The following is a 17,064-nucleotide window of genomic DNA, read 5'->3' on the forward strand; positions in this document are numbered from 1 at the left end:
TTTTTAAACCGAAATCTGAATATTGGAATTTATAGAAATAAAACTGTAAAGTTTGGTGTATGGACTGTGAGTGCTACTGAAGTGGAGATTGTTGGCTCAGGGCAGTAGAAAAAAAAACTAATTTTGAGAAAACTGCCTTTAAATATTTGTATTGTAATTGTAATCTACAGACACAAATAGTTAAAGTGTAATACAATAAACACTTAAATGTGTATGTTGGATGTTTTCTTTCCTCTACTCTGAAACAACAACATGAAAATCCAAATAGCCCAAAATTGTATAATGTACCAGTGCATGAAACCACAATGTTTTTGCCTGAAGTGTCTTGTCTTAATGCTTCAAATGTAAAGTAGTGTCCATTTCACACAGCTGTTATCTTTCAAAGACTAAAAATGTTACTTAAGGGATAGCTCACCCAAAAATAAAAATTAGCCCATGATTTACTCACCCTGAAACCATCCTTGGTGTATATTACATTCTTCTTTCAGACTAATACAATTAGAGTTGCATTAAAAAATGTCCTGGCTCTTCCAAGGTTTATAATGGGAGTCAATGGGTATATTTTTTGGCAGTCCATCAAGCGCGTCCATCAAGCACATCCATCCATGATAAAAGTGCTCGAAGCAGCTCTGGGGGGGTTAATAAAGGTCTTCTGAAGTGAAGCGATGCGTTCGTGTAAGAAGATTATCCATATTTAAAACTTTATTGACTAAAATAACTAGCTTCCGGCAGACGGCCGTCTGCAAGTTGACTTAGGTCAAAATAGTAAAAAGGCTAATATTCATTTTTGGGTGAATGATCCCTTTACTGAAGCTGTTTGTGCACAGAGTTGATAATATATTTTAGAAACACATTTATTTGTACATAGAACTCTTTAATGAGGGAGGTGGATGAGCTGGAGGATGATAACCCTGTTTCTCTGAGCATCGAGAGGAGGAGAGGCCGATTTGGCAGACTAACAGTACACTGGAGCGCCTATGGTAGTCTGGATGACATTTTCCCCACTTCAGGATTGGTGAGAGCTGCTTGCATACCATGGGTTTTCTGTTTTCTGTTTCAGTTGCATATTTTAAAAAGTATATTTTGAACTGCAGGCTGTCATTCTATTTCTAGTCCAAATCACAGCTCTAACTATAAGCTGCCATTTTTAGCAGTTATACTTGCGACTGAAATATACAAGTGACCATTTTTAAAAACAATGTACTATGTAAAGAACCAATTATGCAATCATATAAGGGATAATCCATGGGTAGCTGTGCGTTAAATGATTTTAATGCACAACGTGGAGGCAAAGAACCACCTGTGCTACCTGTGCATGAAATGGTTTTATTGCACACTTTCTAGCCAATTAGAATTCAGTATTCAGACAGACCATGATATAATATTATATAAACCTACCAATTGGGACTTCAAACATGTCATCAAATAAACATAAAGCACAAAAATCAACGACCTCTTGACACCATCTTCATGTGTTCTCCATGCAGGTGACATTTTCTGTGAGCCAGGCTGTTGCTACCATATCACTGAATGTATTAGCGGATGACATTCCAGAGTTAGCAGAAAAAGTCACCATTGTCCTGACCAAGGTCACAACGATTGGGATAATTGATTCATCCAGAGGAGCCATGATCGACCCTCAGCGTGCCCAAGCAAACCTTACCATTAAAGCCAATGGTTCACCTTATGGAGTCATTGGCTGGCATCTGGATTCCCAGTACTTCATCACGCCAGAACCTCAAAGTAATTCTTCTGTGTTTAACTTTGTCTCATTTGAACTTCTGCACAATAATATAATGAACGGTGTATGAATGGCTAAGATAGCCAATTACCATTGCTGTGGTGTACCGCTAAAAATTAAAGTCAACATTTCCTGTAATCCAAATTACTGAGACGAAATATGTACATATTTTCTAGCCATATACTTAGTCTTGGAATAGTTAAGATGAATTCAGGAGAGGAATTTATTTGTCTATGTTTTTATACATAATTGCCCCATTCATTACATTCTGAAAATATTTGCTCTTGAAATACGCTGATGTAATCTTTTCCCTTTTTATTCCTTTCACTTCAGAGAACCCAAGCAATATTACACTAAGTATTATGAGAGATCAAGGGGCATCAATGGATGTATTAGTTTATTACACCACCAAAGCAGCCCTTCACCTGCCACCTGTCAATCAGGCTAGTGAGGGGACTGACTATGTAGCCAAAGAGTCCACAGTCGTCATGAAGGAGAATGCTACTGTTGTTTTGATATACATTACCATCCTGCCGGTGAGTACAACTTCACTGGGATGCCATATAATAACAAAGACCTTCAATATGTCAAAATGATTCCTAAGCATGCTGTGGTGTATTGGTTGGAAATCTGGTCTGATAAGTTGTAGGTTTAAAACTTTATTACCGGTACTTAATTTACTGATTACTTACAATTGGGGCTAAATATTTATCAAGCTGTTAGAAGCTAAACAACTGAACAAAAGTTCAGTCTGCAGCATTCCAGCGTTCATCCCTTGTTGTGTCCAGGGTCCGAAAGCCCCCGTAGCTCCCTCTGACCCACTGCCGGGGACTTGTTCCTGGCGGGAGGGTCAGAAGGCAAGTGTGGAAGCCTGTGCTCGAAGAAGGCCTAAACAGGGAGGTAATTTTGGCTTGCAGGTCTGAGGACCCGAAACCATGAGGTCCTGCATTAGGTCTCCTCTGGTAGGGGATCGAGCAAGCTTTCTAAAGGAAAAAAATAAGCTCTGGAAAAAGAAAAGAAAAAAAAGAAAAGAGAAGGGGTAAACAAGGCTTTGAGATAATGGAGGTAAACAAGGCTTTGAGATAATGGAGGTGGTTGCTGATTGAGATCCACTCTCTTGCCCGTTTTGCCTAGTGGTCAGAGGCGCATGGAGAGTCCTGGAGATCCATTAAAAGGCAAAAAAGTGTCGAGTTGAGCAGAGATGGACCAAAATGCTCCTTCGCCTAAAGCCTCCTTTACGGCATAAGAGCTGGAGATGGTTTTGGCCTCCCATGAGATCAGTTTGAGCAGGTAGTTTCCTATGAAGAAGTCAAGTGGTAGATTAACAAATGCAATAAATGGGCACGAGGAATGGGGACCCCCTCCATAATTCATTTGGAGACGATGTGAACACTCGATATGGGTAGAATTGACAGAGCAGAAGATGGACTGTATCGCCATTTGAGTCCCACTTCTCATATGTCGCCCCATTCAGTTCATTATCATATTAGAGACTGGAGGTATATCCACCCGCTTCCCTAAAGGTCTGCAAGGAAGGAGCAAGTGTCAGAGTGGACTGTATCGCTATTAGTGTACCACTTTTTCATTTGTTGTGCCCTGCAGTGTTCTTCGAGTGCTCTCTGGAGGAAAATAAGTAGCAAGTAGCAACCATCAAGCTAGGGCTAAGAGCTTTACAGTGGACGAGGTTGTTACAGTATATGTGACCCACTGTCTCAGTGGCTCCCTTCCCCTTAAGCCTCACAGTTAGTCTCAAGTCACTCAGTCTGAGGACACAATGTGCAGAAGCTGATGAGGAGACAGACTGACCTCCTACGGCCTACAGCACAAGCCAACAGCCAGTTACTATCATCACCACAAAACCCCCACATTTTTTCTGTTTGCTCTTGGAATAGCTCATTCTCTGCAAATTGCTGTGGTCGTTAGATATTTTTGCATTTTGTTCAGCCTCAAAAACCACATGTTGAATTGGTTTGGGCTGAAAGACTACTGACATAAATCAGCATGTTGTTAGAAATTAATTGCACAGAAGCTGTTCAGAATCTGCTGGAGAAATGATCACTTACGTTGAGATGCATGGGGTGTCTAAGGGGTTTAACTAATTAAGTGTGTGACTTGCATAGGATAGATTAGGACTTTATTAATCTCTGGATTGTATATGTATGTTTGCTCGTAGGATGATATTCCTGAACTGGCTGAGACGTTCCTTGTAAACATCACCAGAGTTGAACTGTTGGGTGGAGACACTGGAGCAGGCCAGCCCAGTGTGAAAAGACCTGGTCTGGAGATAGCCGAGGTCACCATCCAAGAGAACGATGACCCAAGAGGAGTCCTCAGTTTCAATGTCTCAAAGGTTGGTTTACAATTATTTTTGTAAAAAAAAAAAAATTATACCAATTTATTGGCTTTTTTATTGGCTTTTTTATACATCATCGACTGTAAAGAGTGGTGCAGATATGATGTCAGAACCCAGAAGTCTAATTCGCAGCTGGTTCCTTCAAGATTTTACTATGTTTTTTTGTTTTTGTTTTATTTATAATGGGGTAAAATAAAGCCTGCGATTAACATAACTTGACTATACTTTGACGCTTTGTTCTACAACGGAAATTACACACACCATGAGAAAAATCATCTAGTTGAAAACGAGAATTTTGAAGCAGTCTTATGATAATTTTTGAAAACGTAGGTTTTTAATAAGTGACTAGATAAGACAGCTTGGGTTGTGAGTGTGTGCTGTGTACGTTGTGAAACGGAACATCAAAGTAACTTCAAGTTATGTTTCCCACTTGATACCACTTTATTATACTCATAAATTAAACAAAAAATAAACATTATAAAACTCCATAGGAAAATGTATCATGTATTTTGTCTTTATTAATAATCAAAAACAAACATACTTCTACAATCCCTTGTCCTTTAGGATGTCTCTGGGGCAGTGTTGGCATTTGAGGTACCATCACCTGGAAATGTCTTTCGCCTGGCCGTCATGCGAGTGGCCGGTAGATCAGGTAGACTGGTGCTATACTGGGAGGCACAAGCAGTCACAGCCAGCACTGAGGACTTTAGTCCTTCCTCTGGAAACCTCACATTTCAAGAGGGACAGGTAAAGATTAACATTTTTTATTGACTAAATTGACTCAAAAGGGGAAGAGAAGAAGCATTTGGTAGAATGTTCATCCATGGGTACTTCTCAATATTCAAATGGATGCTTCCTCGTACCTCTGTCCTCCAGCCTGTGACCCTGAAACCGTTCAAAAGTTAACCATTTCGAAAGATATCTCAAATAAAATTGCGCAGCAAGGAGGTGAGGAACGAGGAGTGAGAAAGCTTCCTGAGGAGCTATGAGCAAGAATGCACAGGTGTATCCTATACACAGAATACTATACAGTATTTATTGTCGAAAAACCTGACACACTTCCAAATTCTCCTCCCTCCTGTTCCAAAATCATTAACGATTTGTTAACCTTCAAATAATTATTAAACAGCAAGTGCAAATAATGCAAAAGTGGCATCCCTGCCAGCGCACTCAGTGTCTGAAATCTCTCAGTAAGATTTATATAGAGAAGAAGCATAAGGCAGATAGGAAGTGACGTGTATATATACAGACTGGGCTATATATAGAATATATATATATATATATATATATATATATATATATATATATATATATATATATATATATAGAATAAAAATTATTGTCATTATAATGTGAACCAACCAATTTATAGGTGTGTGTGTGTGTTTTTTTTTTGCAGGCAGTTGCTTATATTGAGATCACAATTATTGATGACACAATTGTGGAGTCCACAGAGACATTTATGGTCAAACTGATTCGAGTCATCGGAGGTGCCAGGTTGGGGGACGAGACGTCTGTGGTAGTCAGCATCCCGGCCAATGATTCACCGTTTGGTCGGTTTGGGTTTGAGGAGCTAATGGTACATTTACCAATAACATCTATGAATGTTAGACCGATATCATTTGGCTTACCTATGTGTTTTGTCTCCGTCATGATATTTGCATAATCTGACAAATCATAATTATACTGACATGCTCTCGGAATCGCTGGGGTTTTTCTGTATTAACTGTAATTGTATATAAAGTAACTTATTCTTTTTTTGATAAGATGTATTCTTGTACTTAGTTTAACTTCTCTACTGTCGTTATTGAGAGAATAATTAATGATCGATACCTTTGTGGTTTGTCGAGACCATAATAAGCTTGACTGAAAATAATATATTTTTTTATCTTTTCTCAGATCTCTGTGTCTGAGCCTCAGTTTCTAAATGACCCAGCTTCCATAGCTACACTGACCGCAGTGCGTAGCTCAGGAGGCGAGGGAGTGGTGCATTTGATCTGGCTTCTGCAGGAAGAGGGAAGAGATGACCTAAGCCCTCGTAATGGAACTCTCATTTTTAATGGGGTAGGTATGGCTGGTGAATATGAACAGCACTTTTACTTGTGCCACAGTGTGATACTCACAGTCGTTAAATGGTTTTATCGTTCCTAGACTGAGTCGAAGAAGACTCTGGTGATTCAGGCTTTGGCTGATGCTGTCTTGGAGGGAGAGGAGAGATTCACCATCCAGCTTCTTTCTCCAAAGAATGAGCCAGTCATTGATGCAGTTAGAGGTTTGACAACATATTATAACCATTAACAAGTATATATCATGTGTCTACAATTTTGACAGGTAGTGTTTAAAGTCATCATTTACTTGCTTTTATTTCCATCAGGTGTTGCTACAGTTGTTATTCAAGCTGATGTGGGTGCCCTGGGAATTGTAGGAATAGCTGATTCCAGCAGGAACATTCTGATCGGTGAACCAAGAGACAATTACAATGGAACAGCTCTGGTCAGGTAAAATGCTCACCTTCTCCAACCAACAGAGATTACTGTATATTTAATTTCTGGTGTCACCGAACCGAATCGGCAAACAAAAATAGCAAAACAGATTTCCCAAACACACCATCTGAAGATAGATTGTTCCCTATCAATTGCAGTCTTGTAAGAGGTCCAGGCATCTTTGGTGAGATTGAGATCTCCTGGAACATCAGCGCAGCTGCAGATACAGAGTTTGAGGAGACGTCTGGCAAAGTTGTTATGAAAGACCGCCAGTCTGCCGCTATAATACAGCTGAAGGTAAAACTGCGGAGTAATACACAGTACTGTTCAAAAGTGTGTGGACGGTAAGATTTTTAAATGTTTTTTTGTAAAGTCTCTCATGCTCATCAAGGCTGCATGTATTTGATCAAAAACACAGTGGAAACTGTAATGTTGTGAAATATTATATATACTGTATATTAAAATCCTGTGATGACAAAGCTGAATTTTCAGCATTATTCTCCAGTCTTCAGTGTCACATGATCCTTCTCAAATAATTATAATATTCTGATTTGGTGCTCAAGAAGCATTTGTTATCATCATCAATGTTAAACAAAAACAGTTGTGCTGCTTATTATTTTTGTGGAAACTTTTATTTTTAAGAATTCTTTGAATATAAAGTTAAAAAAAAACAGCATTTATTTGAAATATTAATATTTTGTAACATTCTAAATGTCCTTACTGTCACTTTTGATGAATTTAACGCATCCTCGCTGTCGCTGAGTACTAATTTCTTTAAAAAAATTTAAAAAAAAATCTTACTGACCCCAAACTTTTGAACAGTAATAGATTTTCTACTTTGTTCCGTGTCAATATTTAAATAACCTCCAGACATATCAGAATATTAATACATATTAATTTAAAAATGTATAATTTAAGTGCAGTATATCCCCTTGTCCCCTGTCTAGACCCAGCATAATATTTCCCCTGTATAAATGTAAACCATCTTGACACAAAGAAAAATGGATTCCCTCTCCCTGTTTCTGTAGGCGCTAGATGATGTGATTCCAGAAGAAAGACGTGTATATCAGCTCAGACTGAGCTCTCTAACCCCAGGCTCAGCAATCAACCCTGACAGACAACTTGCCACCATCACTATGGCTGCCAGTGACCTTCCCCATGGGCTCTTCTCCTTCTCTCAAGCCTCGTTGCGTGCCACTGAAGAGGACAGAGCTGTGAGACCCCTTACATGTCATTACCACTGCTGAGATACAAACCACAACCAGAGGACTAAGTGCTTCTGCCTGTTCCCCTTGACTGGGAAAGTCATTGAAAATGTTTTGAAACTTCCATAAAGCAATAGCCTAGCAACCATTAATCCAATGACACAAAAACACTGGAAAGTTTTCTTAATGAGAGACTTTGTGTTTTTAGTGCTTGTTGAGTATAATGGAGCTGTTCAGAGGTAATAAGACTATATTGCATTTGAAAATAGACACACAGGGAAAGTTCTGTGTATACTAAGTTCGCTTTGTCCATTGCAAATTTCCTAGAATAAATTATAACAGATTGTAAGAGATGGGAATGGATATATCTGTGAACCCATTCTCAAATGTAGTTGAGTCTCTAACAGTGTCTTGTCTCTTACCAGGTAAATGTGACCATTGTTCGTTCCATGGGTCTGTTTGGCAGCGTGTGGGTTAGTTACCACACGGAAGGCAGAACTGCAATCAGCGGACAAGATTTTGGACAGTCCTCTGGTCGGCTGCTATTCAGGCCTGGGGAGAGTTCAAAGGTCATCACACTGACTATACTCGATGATGACCTTCCAGAAGGACCAGAGGAGTTTTTCCTCAACATTACTCTAGTAGAGCTTCTAAATGCCAGGTAGAGTTCAGCCTGCTATCTGAAACCCAAGTCATGCAGTAGCTTGGAATAGTACTAGCTATATACTTTTGCTGAAAATCTATTTATTTCCTCTTGTTTTCAGTTCAATGGATTTTACAGTGAGAGAGTACGGCCTACAGATTGACCAGCCTCCAGCTATTGGCAATCTGTCCTCCCTTATGGTGATTATCCAGAAAAATGACAACGCTGAGGGCATTCTGGAGTTTGACCCCAAATATGCCAACATCACTGGTACTTTTATGCCTCTCTCTTTTTCTTTCTCTTTTGTGGTTTATTATTTATTTTATTACCTTTTTTAATAAAGAGAGAGAAAGTTCCTGTGCTTAAAAATATTCAAGGAAACTTCTTGTATATATTAAATCATTAATAAATAAATAAAATGTTTAAATGTGACGCATGAATTTAGGCATCACTATCATGTACAGTATGAAAGACAGATGTTCATTTTGAGAATTATTTTTACTTTAAAGTTGTCTGTTCGTTTTAAGATAAAATATAAATTATTACGCTTCACCTTCAAATAATCTCGATTACAATACGTATTGATGTGTTGACTGATGTTATTGTTAACTTAACTAAAAATATTAAAATACATTTCTGATCATTGAAATTTGAAATAAAATTATAAATAGAAATAGTACACAAAAATTATAAATAGTACACAAAAAAACTTGGAAGTACCACAATTACTAAAAATGAAAGACATATAAAAGCAATATAAAGTAAAATAGAAATATTGAAACAAAAAAGCAATAAAAATGACAGAAAAAAACAAAATCTCTAAAATTTTTACTAAAATTAAAATTAATGAATAAATAAATAAATACTGTAATAGTATATACATTCTATTAAATTACACTGGGATACAAATGTATATGATACATGCATATATTTGTTGTCAGTCTTTCCGAATGTTTTTGTGTCACAGTTGAGGAAGATGTAGGAATTGTGTCCATCCCTGTACTGAGGCGTATTGGATCCTATGGGCAGGTCACAGCAGAGTTTATCTCCAAAGGTTTGACTGCTCAACCTGGTTCAGATTACATTCTGCTCAATGGTTCCATCACCTTTCAGCATGGCCAATCCCTCAGCTATATCAATGTCTCCATAGTGGATGACACAGAGAGGTAAGGATGGGGTTATTAACTTTCATTGCTATTCATGCTTTTATTGGATTGGTTAAAAAATGTATTGTCGATGATTGTACGTTTTATGAACTTGTAGCATGTTTCATTTAATGATGTTTTTTTTTCTCTTCCCACAGTGAATTTAATGAGATATTTGAGATGCAACTCACCGGTGCCACAGGAGGTGCCATACTTGGAGCTCAGCTAATTGCACGAGTTACAATTGCCAAAAGTGACTCGCCAAATGGTGTGGTACAATTCATCAACCAAAGCGCCATCACAATTCCAAACCCCAACAGTACACTCAGACTGACCCTGTTTGTGGAGAGAGCAGACGGGCTGCTGGGAAACGCCACGGTGAGCCCCGTCTAGACTATGACATCACACTTCTGATGCCATATCCAATTAAATATCAGTTTTTTACATGTGGGGAAGCACTTAGAGGACAGAAAGACCCTGAACTGGTTGTTTCTATTGATTTGTATGTAATTAATAATGTGGCAAATGAGGATCGTGGAATATTTTGGTGGATCAAATCTCAGAAGATGGTCTGTGAGGTGAATACATGTTTTAGTACAGACCTTTATGCTACTTTAATGTAGATTTTATATTATTCATAGACAAAAGAAAATGTATTTTTCAAAGTAAGTTTCAATAATCAATTAAACAGTAAAAATTATGTTAATTATTAGTCAGGGAAATAATACCAATATATTGGAGAAGAAATTCCTTTTATTTTCTATAAAAAATTTGGTTTTCCCTTTTGTTTCCTTTTGCAAGATGTTGATTTGTAATTTATTCAGGGTTCAAAGCATTTTATAAAGTTATTTTATTGTTTGCATTATGCCTCTAAAAGCTGGGTTAAACAGTGCAATTTAATAAAATTAAATGAAAATATGTGACAAGGCTCAAAACAGTATTTTACAATATTTATAAATGACAGCAGGCAAGATATTTCATGATATTTAAGTGCTTCCTGTACTGTTTTAACAGAATCACCACAGATTCAAAGTGTTTATCTGACATGTGCTTGTATCATTTCTATTCCTCAGGTAATATGGCAGATTTTAGGTCCAAACTCAAATGAGGTTTTACCATCAGTAAACACAGACATTGGTGAACCAGTGAACGGGACGTTCAGTTTCAGAGATGGGGAAGGGGGTGTGCGCAGCATTGAGCTGAAGATCCTTCCTCATGGTGAGGTGGAAGTCACAGAGAAATTTATCGTCGTGCTTAGTATCCTCTCTGGAGAGATTGGCATTGACCCCAGAGCCGGATCTGTCACACTCACGGTACGTCCTGCTCAGCATGCAAAAAGTGACCGATAACCTCTAGAAAACAGAGGGTAAAACTGTAAATACAGCAATGTGACATTTTAGCAATTGTATACAATGTGTTCATTCTCCAGATTGAGAAGTTTGGAGACCCCAATGGCATAGTACAGTTCACAGAACAGGACCTGAAAGAGCGCGTTTACAGTGAGCCTTCTGACAGCGAGGGCCCGCTTAAAATTTCACTCCTTATCACACGTAGAGAGGGCGTTATGGGCAACATCACAGTAAGAAAAAATGAATAACATAAGCATAACATAAAGCGTATACAAACACTTTTTTTGAAAACAATCACAGGAATGAACTGCTTTTTTAAAATATACCGGTACTTTAAAAACAGTTTAAATTGTATTAATATTTGACAATGTTAGTTTTCTGTATTTTAAAACAAATAAATGCAGCCCATTTTAAAAATTGTATCGACCCGAAACAGGAGTGATAGTATTGTAATTATGTAATAATCAGCCCCACTTTTTTTTTTTTTCAGGTTTACTGGGAAATCCTCAGTGATGCAGACACATCCGGAGACTTTGCTGCTCTGCAGGGGTCTGTCACTATCCTGGCAGGACAGCGTGTGACAGAGATAGTCCTCACCCTGCTTCCCGACTCTGTGCCTGAGTTGGAAGAAACGTACATCCTCCGTCTAATCTCTGTGGAGGGAGGCGCAGAGTTGGATATATATCGCAGCAGTACCCGTTTGAAAGTCCGGGCCAATGACGAACCCCACGGGGTGTTTGTCCTTTACTCTCAAAACCAGTCAGTGGTTGTTAACGTGGCGGACCGAAGTCGACAGCTAATTATCAGTGTGAACAGGCTGGCAGGTGCGTTTGGCAATGCCAGTGTTGGTTACAGAATCAGTTTTACAACCCCTGGGCAGAGTTTTACAGAGGACACAATCTCTGGGAACATACTGGTGAAGGACGGAGAACGAGAGGCTAGCGTTCGGGTGCCATTTAGTAGCCAGGTATGTGATTTATTGTCTTTGAATTAGATATACGATTTTATTAAGGACTATAAGAAGCTTGTCAACCTTAATATGGTCAGTAGTGATATGTTGAATGTGTCCACTGCAGGTGTTCTTTGCGACAGGCTTTAACTTCAGCGTTGAGCTGACGGATGTGACTCTGATTGGTCCCCTGCTCAGTTCACCTCCCAGAATTCAACTGGAATCAAAGCTGGCTGTCGTTTCTGTTCCTGAAGTGGCAGCTAATGCAGAGGTCGAATATTGCATAAACATTATTTTAATATTGCCACCAGATGGCACACAACTAATTAATATGCTGGTTTGCCAATTATGTCTTATCCAGATATTACATCAGTTGTAGTTGTGGTAGTATTTGTTTGTTATTTATTTAATGTATACAATAGTTAACTACATTACATAAAATGAACATTAGTTCTACAGCCTTTATTTATCTTAATTAATTTGAATCTCAGCATTTACTAATACATTTTTAAGATCAAAAGTTCTGTCAGTTAACATTAGTTAATGCACTGTGAACTAAAATGAACATGAACATTTGTTAATAAATGCTGTAAAATATATTGTTCATTAATTTTTAGTTCATGCATGGACTAATGTTAAAAAAAAGACCTCATTGTAAAGTGTTACCTATACATTATTGTTTGCATATATCATTGTCTGCAATGATACCTCTAAAAGCTATAAAAAGTGCAATTTATTGAAATTTAATGAAAATAAGTGACAAAAGCATTTCACAATATTTATAATCAATAGGCAATATTTTTCCTGACATTTTAAGGGAAGTGCGTCCTGTGCAGTCTTAAAGCAATCACCACAAAATGTGAAAAGTGTCCTGGTCACATTTTATCCCTTAAAAAAAAAATCTAAGAAAAATGGAAACTTGTTAGGCTCTTGATGTAGTTTTTACAGTGTTTTACAGAAGAAGAAAATAATGAAGAAATAAGCATAAATGAAACAAAAAAAAGCGGATTTTTTTTTATTATGAAATATCATTTAATTCATCATTATAATACACATAATCTAATATAAATATTTTTTCTGATTGTCTCTAATGCTTTGTATTGAAACTCAGTTCAATTAAGTTAAGATTCTTAGTGCGGTTTCTCTCCTTGTGTTGTAGGTTGGATTTGCCTCTTTGGCCCTGCGCGTCTCAGATACAGAGAGTGGCCAGTGTGAGGCGCTGGTGACACGGACAGGCTTATATGGGAACGTAACCGTCCGATGGAGCTCTGGGTTCCCCCCTGGCCAAACTCCACCAGGCTACCAGCCAGGAGACATCTCACCAAGATCAGGTTTGCCCAAGAGAGAGAAATGATTTAATATATATGATAAAAATCCAGAAATTATCAACTGACACTGCTGTTCTTCTTTTTCTCTTTATCTGAAGGCACGGTAATGCTTGCCTATGGTCAGAGGAGCGAGGTGATCTCTCTCAGTGCTGTTAATAACATGTCAATTGTCACAGCACATGCCATTTACCTGACGTCTGTAGAGTCAGAGTCACCTGGTGGAGCCCGTCTCAGGTAACACTGTCCTCTCGAAAACCAAATCTCCTTTCTCTTAATTCTTGTTGGTATCTGAATGTTTTGTATATGTGCTGTGTGTTCAGGACTGGTTACACAGTAGCTGAGGTGGAGCCATTAGGATTGTATCAGTTTCAATCTGATTCTCGGCAGCTGGTCATTGAGGAGGACGTGCAGACCATCACCCTGTACGTCCAGCGCCTCTACGGCTTCCGCAGCAACCGTTCCAGCATCTCCTACGAGACATGGCCTGGCACTGCCCAACCTGACAAGGACTTTGCAGCAGTAGCAGACGGGCAGCTTCTGTTTGATTCCCGCCAAACATCTGCTGCCATTCGACTGTCCATTCTAGATGATTCCCTAACTGAACCAGATGAGAATTTTTATGTGAACTTAACCAGCGTGCGTGCTCTCAGCACCAGTTTGCCTTCAATCGCAGCTCATCCTCGACTTGTGCCTCAGCATAGTGTTGCTACAGTTACCATTCGTGCTAATGATGTTGTTAGCGGATTTCTGAGCATAGGACCAGCGATAGTTCGCATTTCTGAAGACGGTCAGGAAAGTGCGCCCCAACAGAAGCTTGCCCTAAGAGTACGGAGGTCGGTAGGGCTCACAGGAGTGGTGAGTGCCAAAATCAGGGCTTATTCAGGACTCAGAACCCCAGGGGGGGATGCAGCCCAGTTTCATCAGGAGCATAATGGCACATGGGCTTTGGAAGGGGAGGACTTTGCCTTGGAGACCCAAACTGTCACGTTGTTGGAGGGACAGAACGAGGTGGAGGTCAGTGTCCTCATATTGAATGATCAGGAGCCGGAGGGACAGGAGGCGTTCTTTATCTACCTCAGCGAGGCAGAAGGTGGAGCGCAGATCGTCAGCGTGCCAGATGAACTGGGGTTCACTTCCTTTGCCAAAATCATTATTCTGGGTGAGAACATTACTGTCATTATAGGAATCAACTATAAAGATTTTTTTACTGCCTCAATGTTGTGTACTTTTCCTGCCAAAAGTTTCACTGGCTCCACCACAAAACTTATAAACTTATCTTTTTTGAATTTCAGTATATGTGTGAAATTTTTTTTATAAAGTATATGTTTTAAATATATGCTATATTGTGAAAAATGGATACTTTTAAGTTTGATCTAATTTATGCTTCTGAGACAAGTCATTCTTTTAGATTTCACAAAGCCTCATCTATTTTTAGCAGGCTAAGTAATGCTACTTTAGTGACATTACTGACATATTTAAATCAGCCAAATACTCAATAACATTACTGACATATTGAAATCAGCCAAATACTCAATAACATTACTGACATATTGAAATCAGCCAAATACTCAATAACATTGTTCAATACATCACAGGAAACGGTTTACATTTGAATGGAAACATGTACATGATCAAGACACATTATAGATAAAAGTAATATGTAGTGACAATGCAGCATTTGCCCGATGGAGCAAGTGATACCTCAGTCAGCTGGCCTGAAACTCTTTTATATTGGCCATTCTTATTTGTTGAGCCCTTGATTTATTATTTTTTGGTTTTCATTAATACAGTACATTACTGTTCAAAAGTTTGGTGTCTGTAAAAAAATGTCAGCATCATTACTCCAGTCTTCATTGTCAAATTATCCTTCAAAAAAAATCAATAATATGCTGATTTGCTGTTCTAGCAAATTTCTCCATATTTTGATAACATTTCTCATTAATTTCGTAAAGAAATGTTTAAGAAAGATTAATAATCTTACTGACTCCAATCTTTTGAACGGTAGAGTATATATGAGCTTAACTACTAATGCTTCTCTGCAACAGGGAGTGATCTTCAGAACGGTATAGTTGGCTTCAGTTTGAGCTCTCAGTCGGGTCAGATTCTGGATGAGGACTCAGAGAACAGGACAGCAACACTCTTTCTGCAAAGACAAGAAAACAGGTATCATCGATATTTAATATTATGTTGTGCTTTCAAAACTGCAAATCAGTGTGAATCTGTAGATAATGCATGCCAAAAAAAAATAAAAAAATCCCTCGTTCCCAGAGCATTTGAGGATGTGTTGGTGTTTTGGAGAGCCACGTTCAGCACCACAGTTCACTCAGTGGTCAGTCATGGAGTGAATCTGACCAGAGAGCTGCAGCAGACTTCGGGCACATCCGTCTGCAGGAAGGGAGAAATACTCTGTGCCCTCAAGTTGGAAGTCCGGCCAGACAAGGTATACGTTTTTTATTTTTTTTATTTAGGGTAGGTCAGAATTGTCTAAAAAAAACTAATAGCGGCGGTAGTCATGGCGACGGAGTCACAGTCGCGCAAGCCAATCACTTGTTTCGTCCTGGTAGGAATTAATGAGCTGTTTTTTGAAGATTAAATACACTATAGTCACTCAATTTGAATACTCTCTTTTTCAAAGTACTTACATTTTAATTATGTATTGGTATATAAAGACAGTTTAAGCCAATTTGAAAAAAAGTTCTTTAGACAATTCTTACCTACCCAACCTTTAACTGACATACTCACACATGTTCAGTTGGGATGAAAACAAACCCTGAACAACTCCAACAGACGCCAACAGGGGTTACACACTGATCCGACAAAACCCAACAAACGTGTTTGTTAGCGTTTGTCTGTGCGGAGTGAATTGGCCTTAAGTCTCAATCTGAACTTTCTGTCCATTTAGATTATACTTGTTTTTGTGTAGTGCTTAAGAGGAATCCACCTAAACAGCTTCTCTAATCATCTTGCTCCTTGACTTTTGGTCTGTGTACTGCAGGACCCAGAGTATGAGCTGTGGTTTCTGGTGGAGGTCTATAAAGTGGGTGAGGGTGCCACCATAAACCAAACTGCCCGTTTTGCCAACGTCACCATGCTAGAGAGTGATGACCCACGGGGGCTGGTGTACTTTGCCCAGGGCTCCAGACTACCCGTGGTCACCCTCAGTGCCACAAGCCTCAGTCTTCAGGTCTACAGGGATTCCAGTACAGCATCAGCCATCTCTGTGAAGTACCGCATGCAGGTGAGATTCATTTTAAGATGGAAGCTTCTCCCAAAATACCAATAAATATGCTTGAAGCACAATGATATGCAGGACCTAGAGGCAAGGAGGCATAGAGAATACATATACAGTACTGTCTCGATTATGTGTGTTCTACCAAAATACTACATTGCAAACTTACTTGCTGATGATTCTGTTACTCTTAGTAATTGTCCATTGGCTGTAATCAAAGAGCAGTTACAACTACCCCGCCTACGCCCCTCTCTGATCCCATTACATAATGTGACCTCATTAGTGATGGGAGGTCTGAGATGATGTCAAATTCATGAGCTAAGATGATGAATGTAGAGAAGATAAGAGCACTGAGCAATTAGGCCACTGAGTTCCCAGAAGATACTTCAAAGGCAATATATATGGTTGCGTAGTGGATCTGGAAAAGTAGGATTGACATGTTGAATATGGTTTTATGCCAAAAATACATCAGTCTGTGGGAATGCTTTCTCATGCCAGCTTTTTTGCTCTTTTTGTCCCTCTGGCACACCCTTTCCTTTCCTCCATTTTTCAGTTTTTATCGCCTACTGTTTCACTTTTAGGCACAAGGAAATGCTTAAAATTCCCAGTATGTTACACAACTCAAAGGCAAAAAAACAG

General features: G+C 38.8%; 1 protein-coding gene across 1 annotated transcript in view; it reads left to right on the top strand.

Moving 5' to 3' along the window:
• The window catches only part of adgrv1 (adhesion G protein-coupled receptor V1), a 128,231-nt gene that overhangs the window by 48,794 nt on the left and 62,373 nt on the right, over positions 1 to 17,064 (top strand). The window contains exons 52-76 of the mRNA XM_079608572.1: positions 869 to 1,015; positions 1,488 to 1,743; positions 2,075 to 2,277; positions 3,915 to 4,091; positions 4,659 to 4,841; positions 5,494 to 5,673; positions 5,994 to 6,158; positions 6,246 to 6,366; positions 6,469 to 6,592; positions 6,736 to 6,874; positions 7,606 to 7,791; positions 8,208 to 8,443; positions 8,547 to 8,695; positions 9,393 to 9,591; positions 9,729 to 9,948; positions 10,644 to 10,883; positions 11,000 to 11,149; positions 11,410 to 11,886; positions 11,996 to 12,139; positions 13,028 to 13,199; positions 13,295 to 13,430; positions 13,517 to 14,355; positions 15,242 to 15,359; positions 15,465 to 15,636; positions 16,192 to 16,434. Of these exons, the coding sequence (XP_079464698.1) occupies positions 869 to 1,015; positions 1,488 to 1,743; positions 2,075 to 2,277; positions 3,915 to 4,091; positions 4,659 to 4,841; positions 5,494 to 5,673; positions 5,994 to 6,158; positions 6,246 to 6,366; positions 6,469 to 6,592; positions 6,736 to 6,874; positions 7,606 to 7,791; positions 8,208 to 8,443; positions 8,547 to 8,695; positions 9,393 to 9,591; positions 9,729 to 9,948; positions 10,644 to 10,883; positions 11,000 to 11,149; positions 11,410 to 11,886; positions 11,996 to 12,139; positions 13,028 to 13,199; positions 13,295 to 13,430; positions 13,517 to 14,355; positions 15,242 to 15,359; positions 15,465 to 15,636; positions 16,192 to 16,434 (5,376 nt within the window). The remainder of the gene's footprint in view (positions 1 to 868; positions 1,016 to 1,487; positions 1,744 to 2,074; positions 2,278 to 3,914; positions 4,092 to 4,658; positions 4,842 to 5,493; positions 5,674 to 5,993; positions 6,159 to 6,245; positions 6,367 to 6,468; positions 6,593 to 6,735; positions 6,875 to 7,605; positions 7,792 to 8,207; positions 8,444 to 8,546; positions 8,696 to 9,392; positions 9,592 to 9,728; positions 9,949 to 10,643; positions 10,884 to 10,999; positions 11,150 to 11,409; positions 11,887 to 11,995; positions 12,140 to 13,027; positions 13,200 to 13,294; positions 13,431 to 13,516; positions 14,356 to 15,241; positions 15,360 to 15,464; positions 15,637 to 16,191; positions 16,435 to 17,064) is intronic.

Source organism: Phoxinus phoxinus, assembly GCF_949152265.1.
Source record: "Phoxinus phoxinus genome assembly, chromosome: 3".
Taxonomy (NCBI): Eukaryota; Metazoa; Chordata; class Actinopteri; order Cypriniformes; family Leuciscidae; genus Phoxinus; species Phoxinus phoxinus.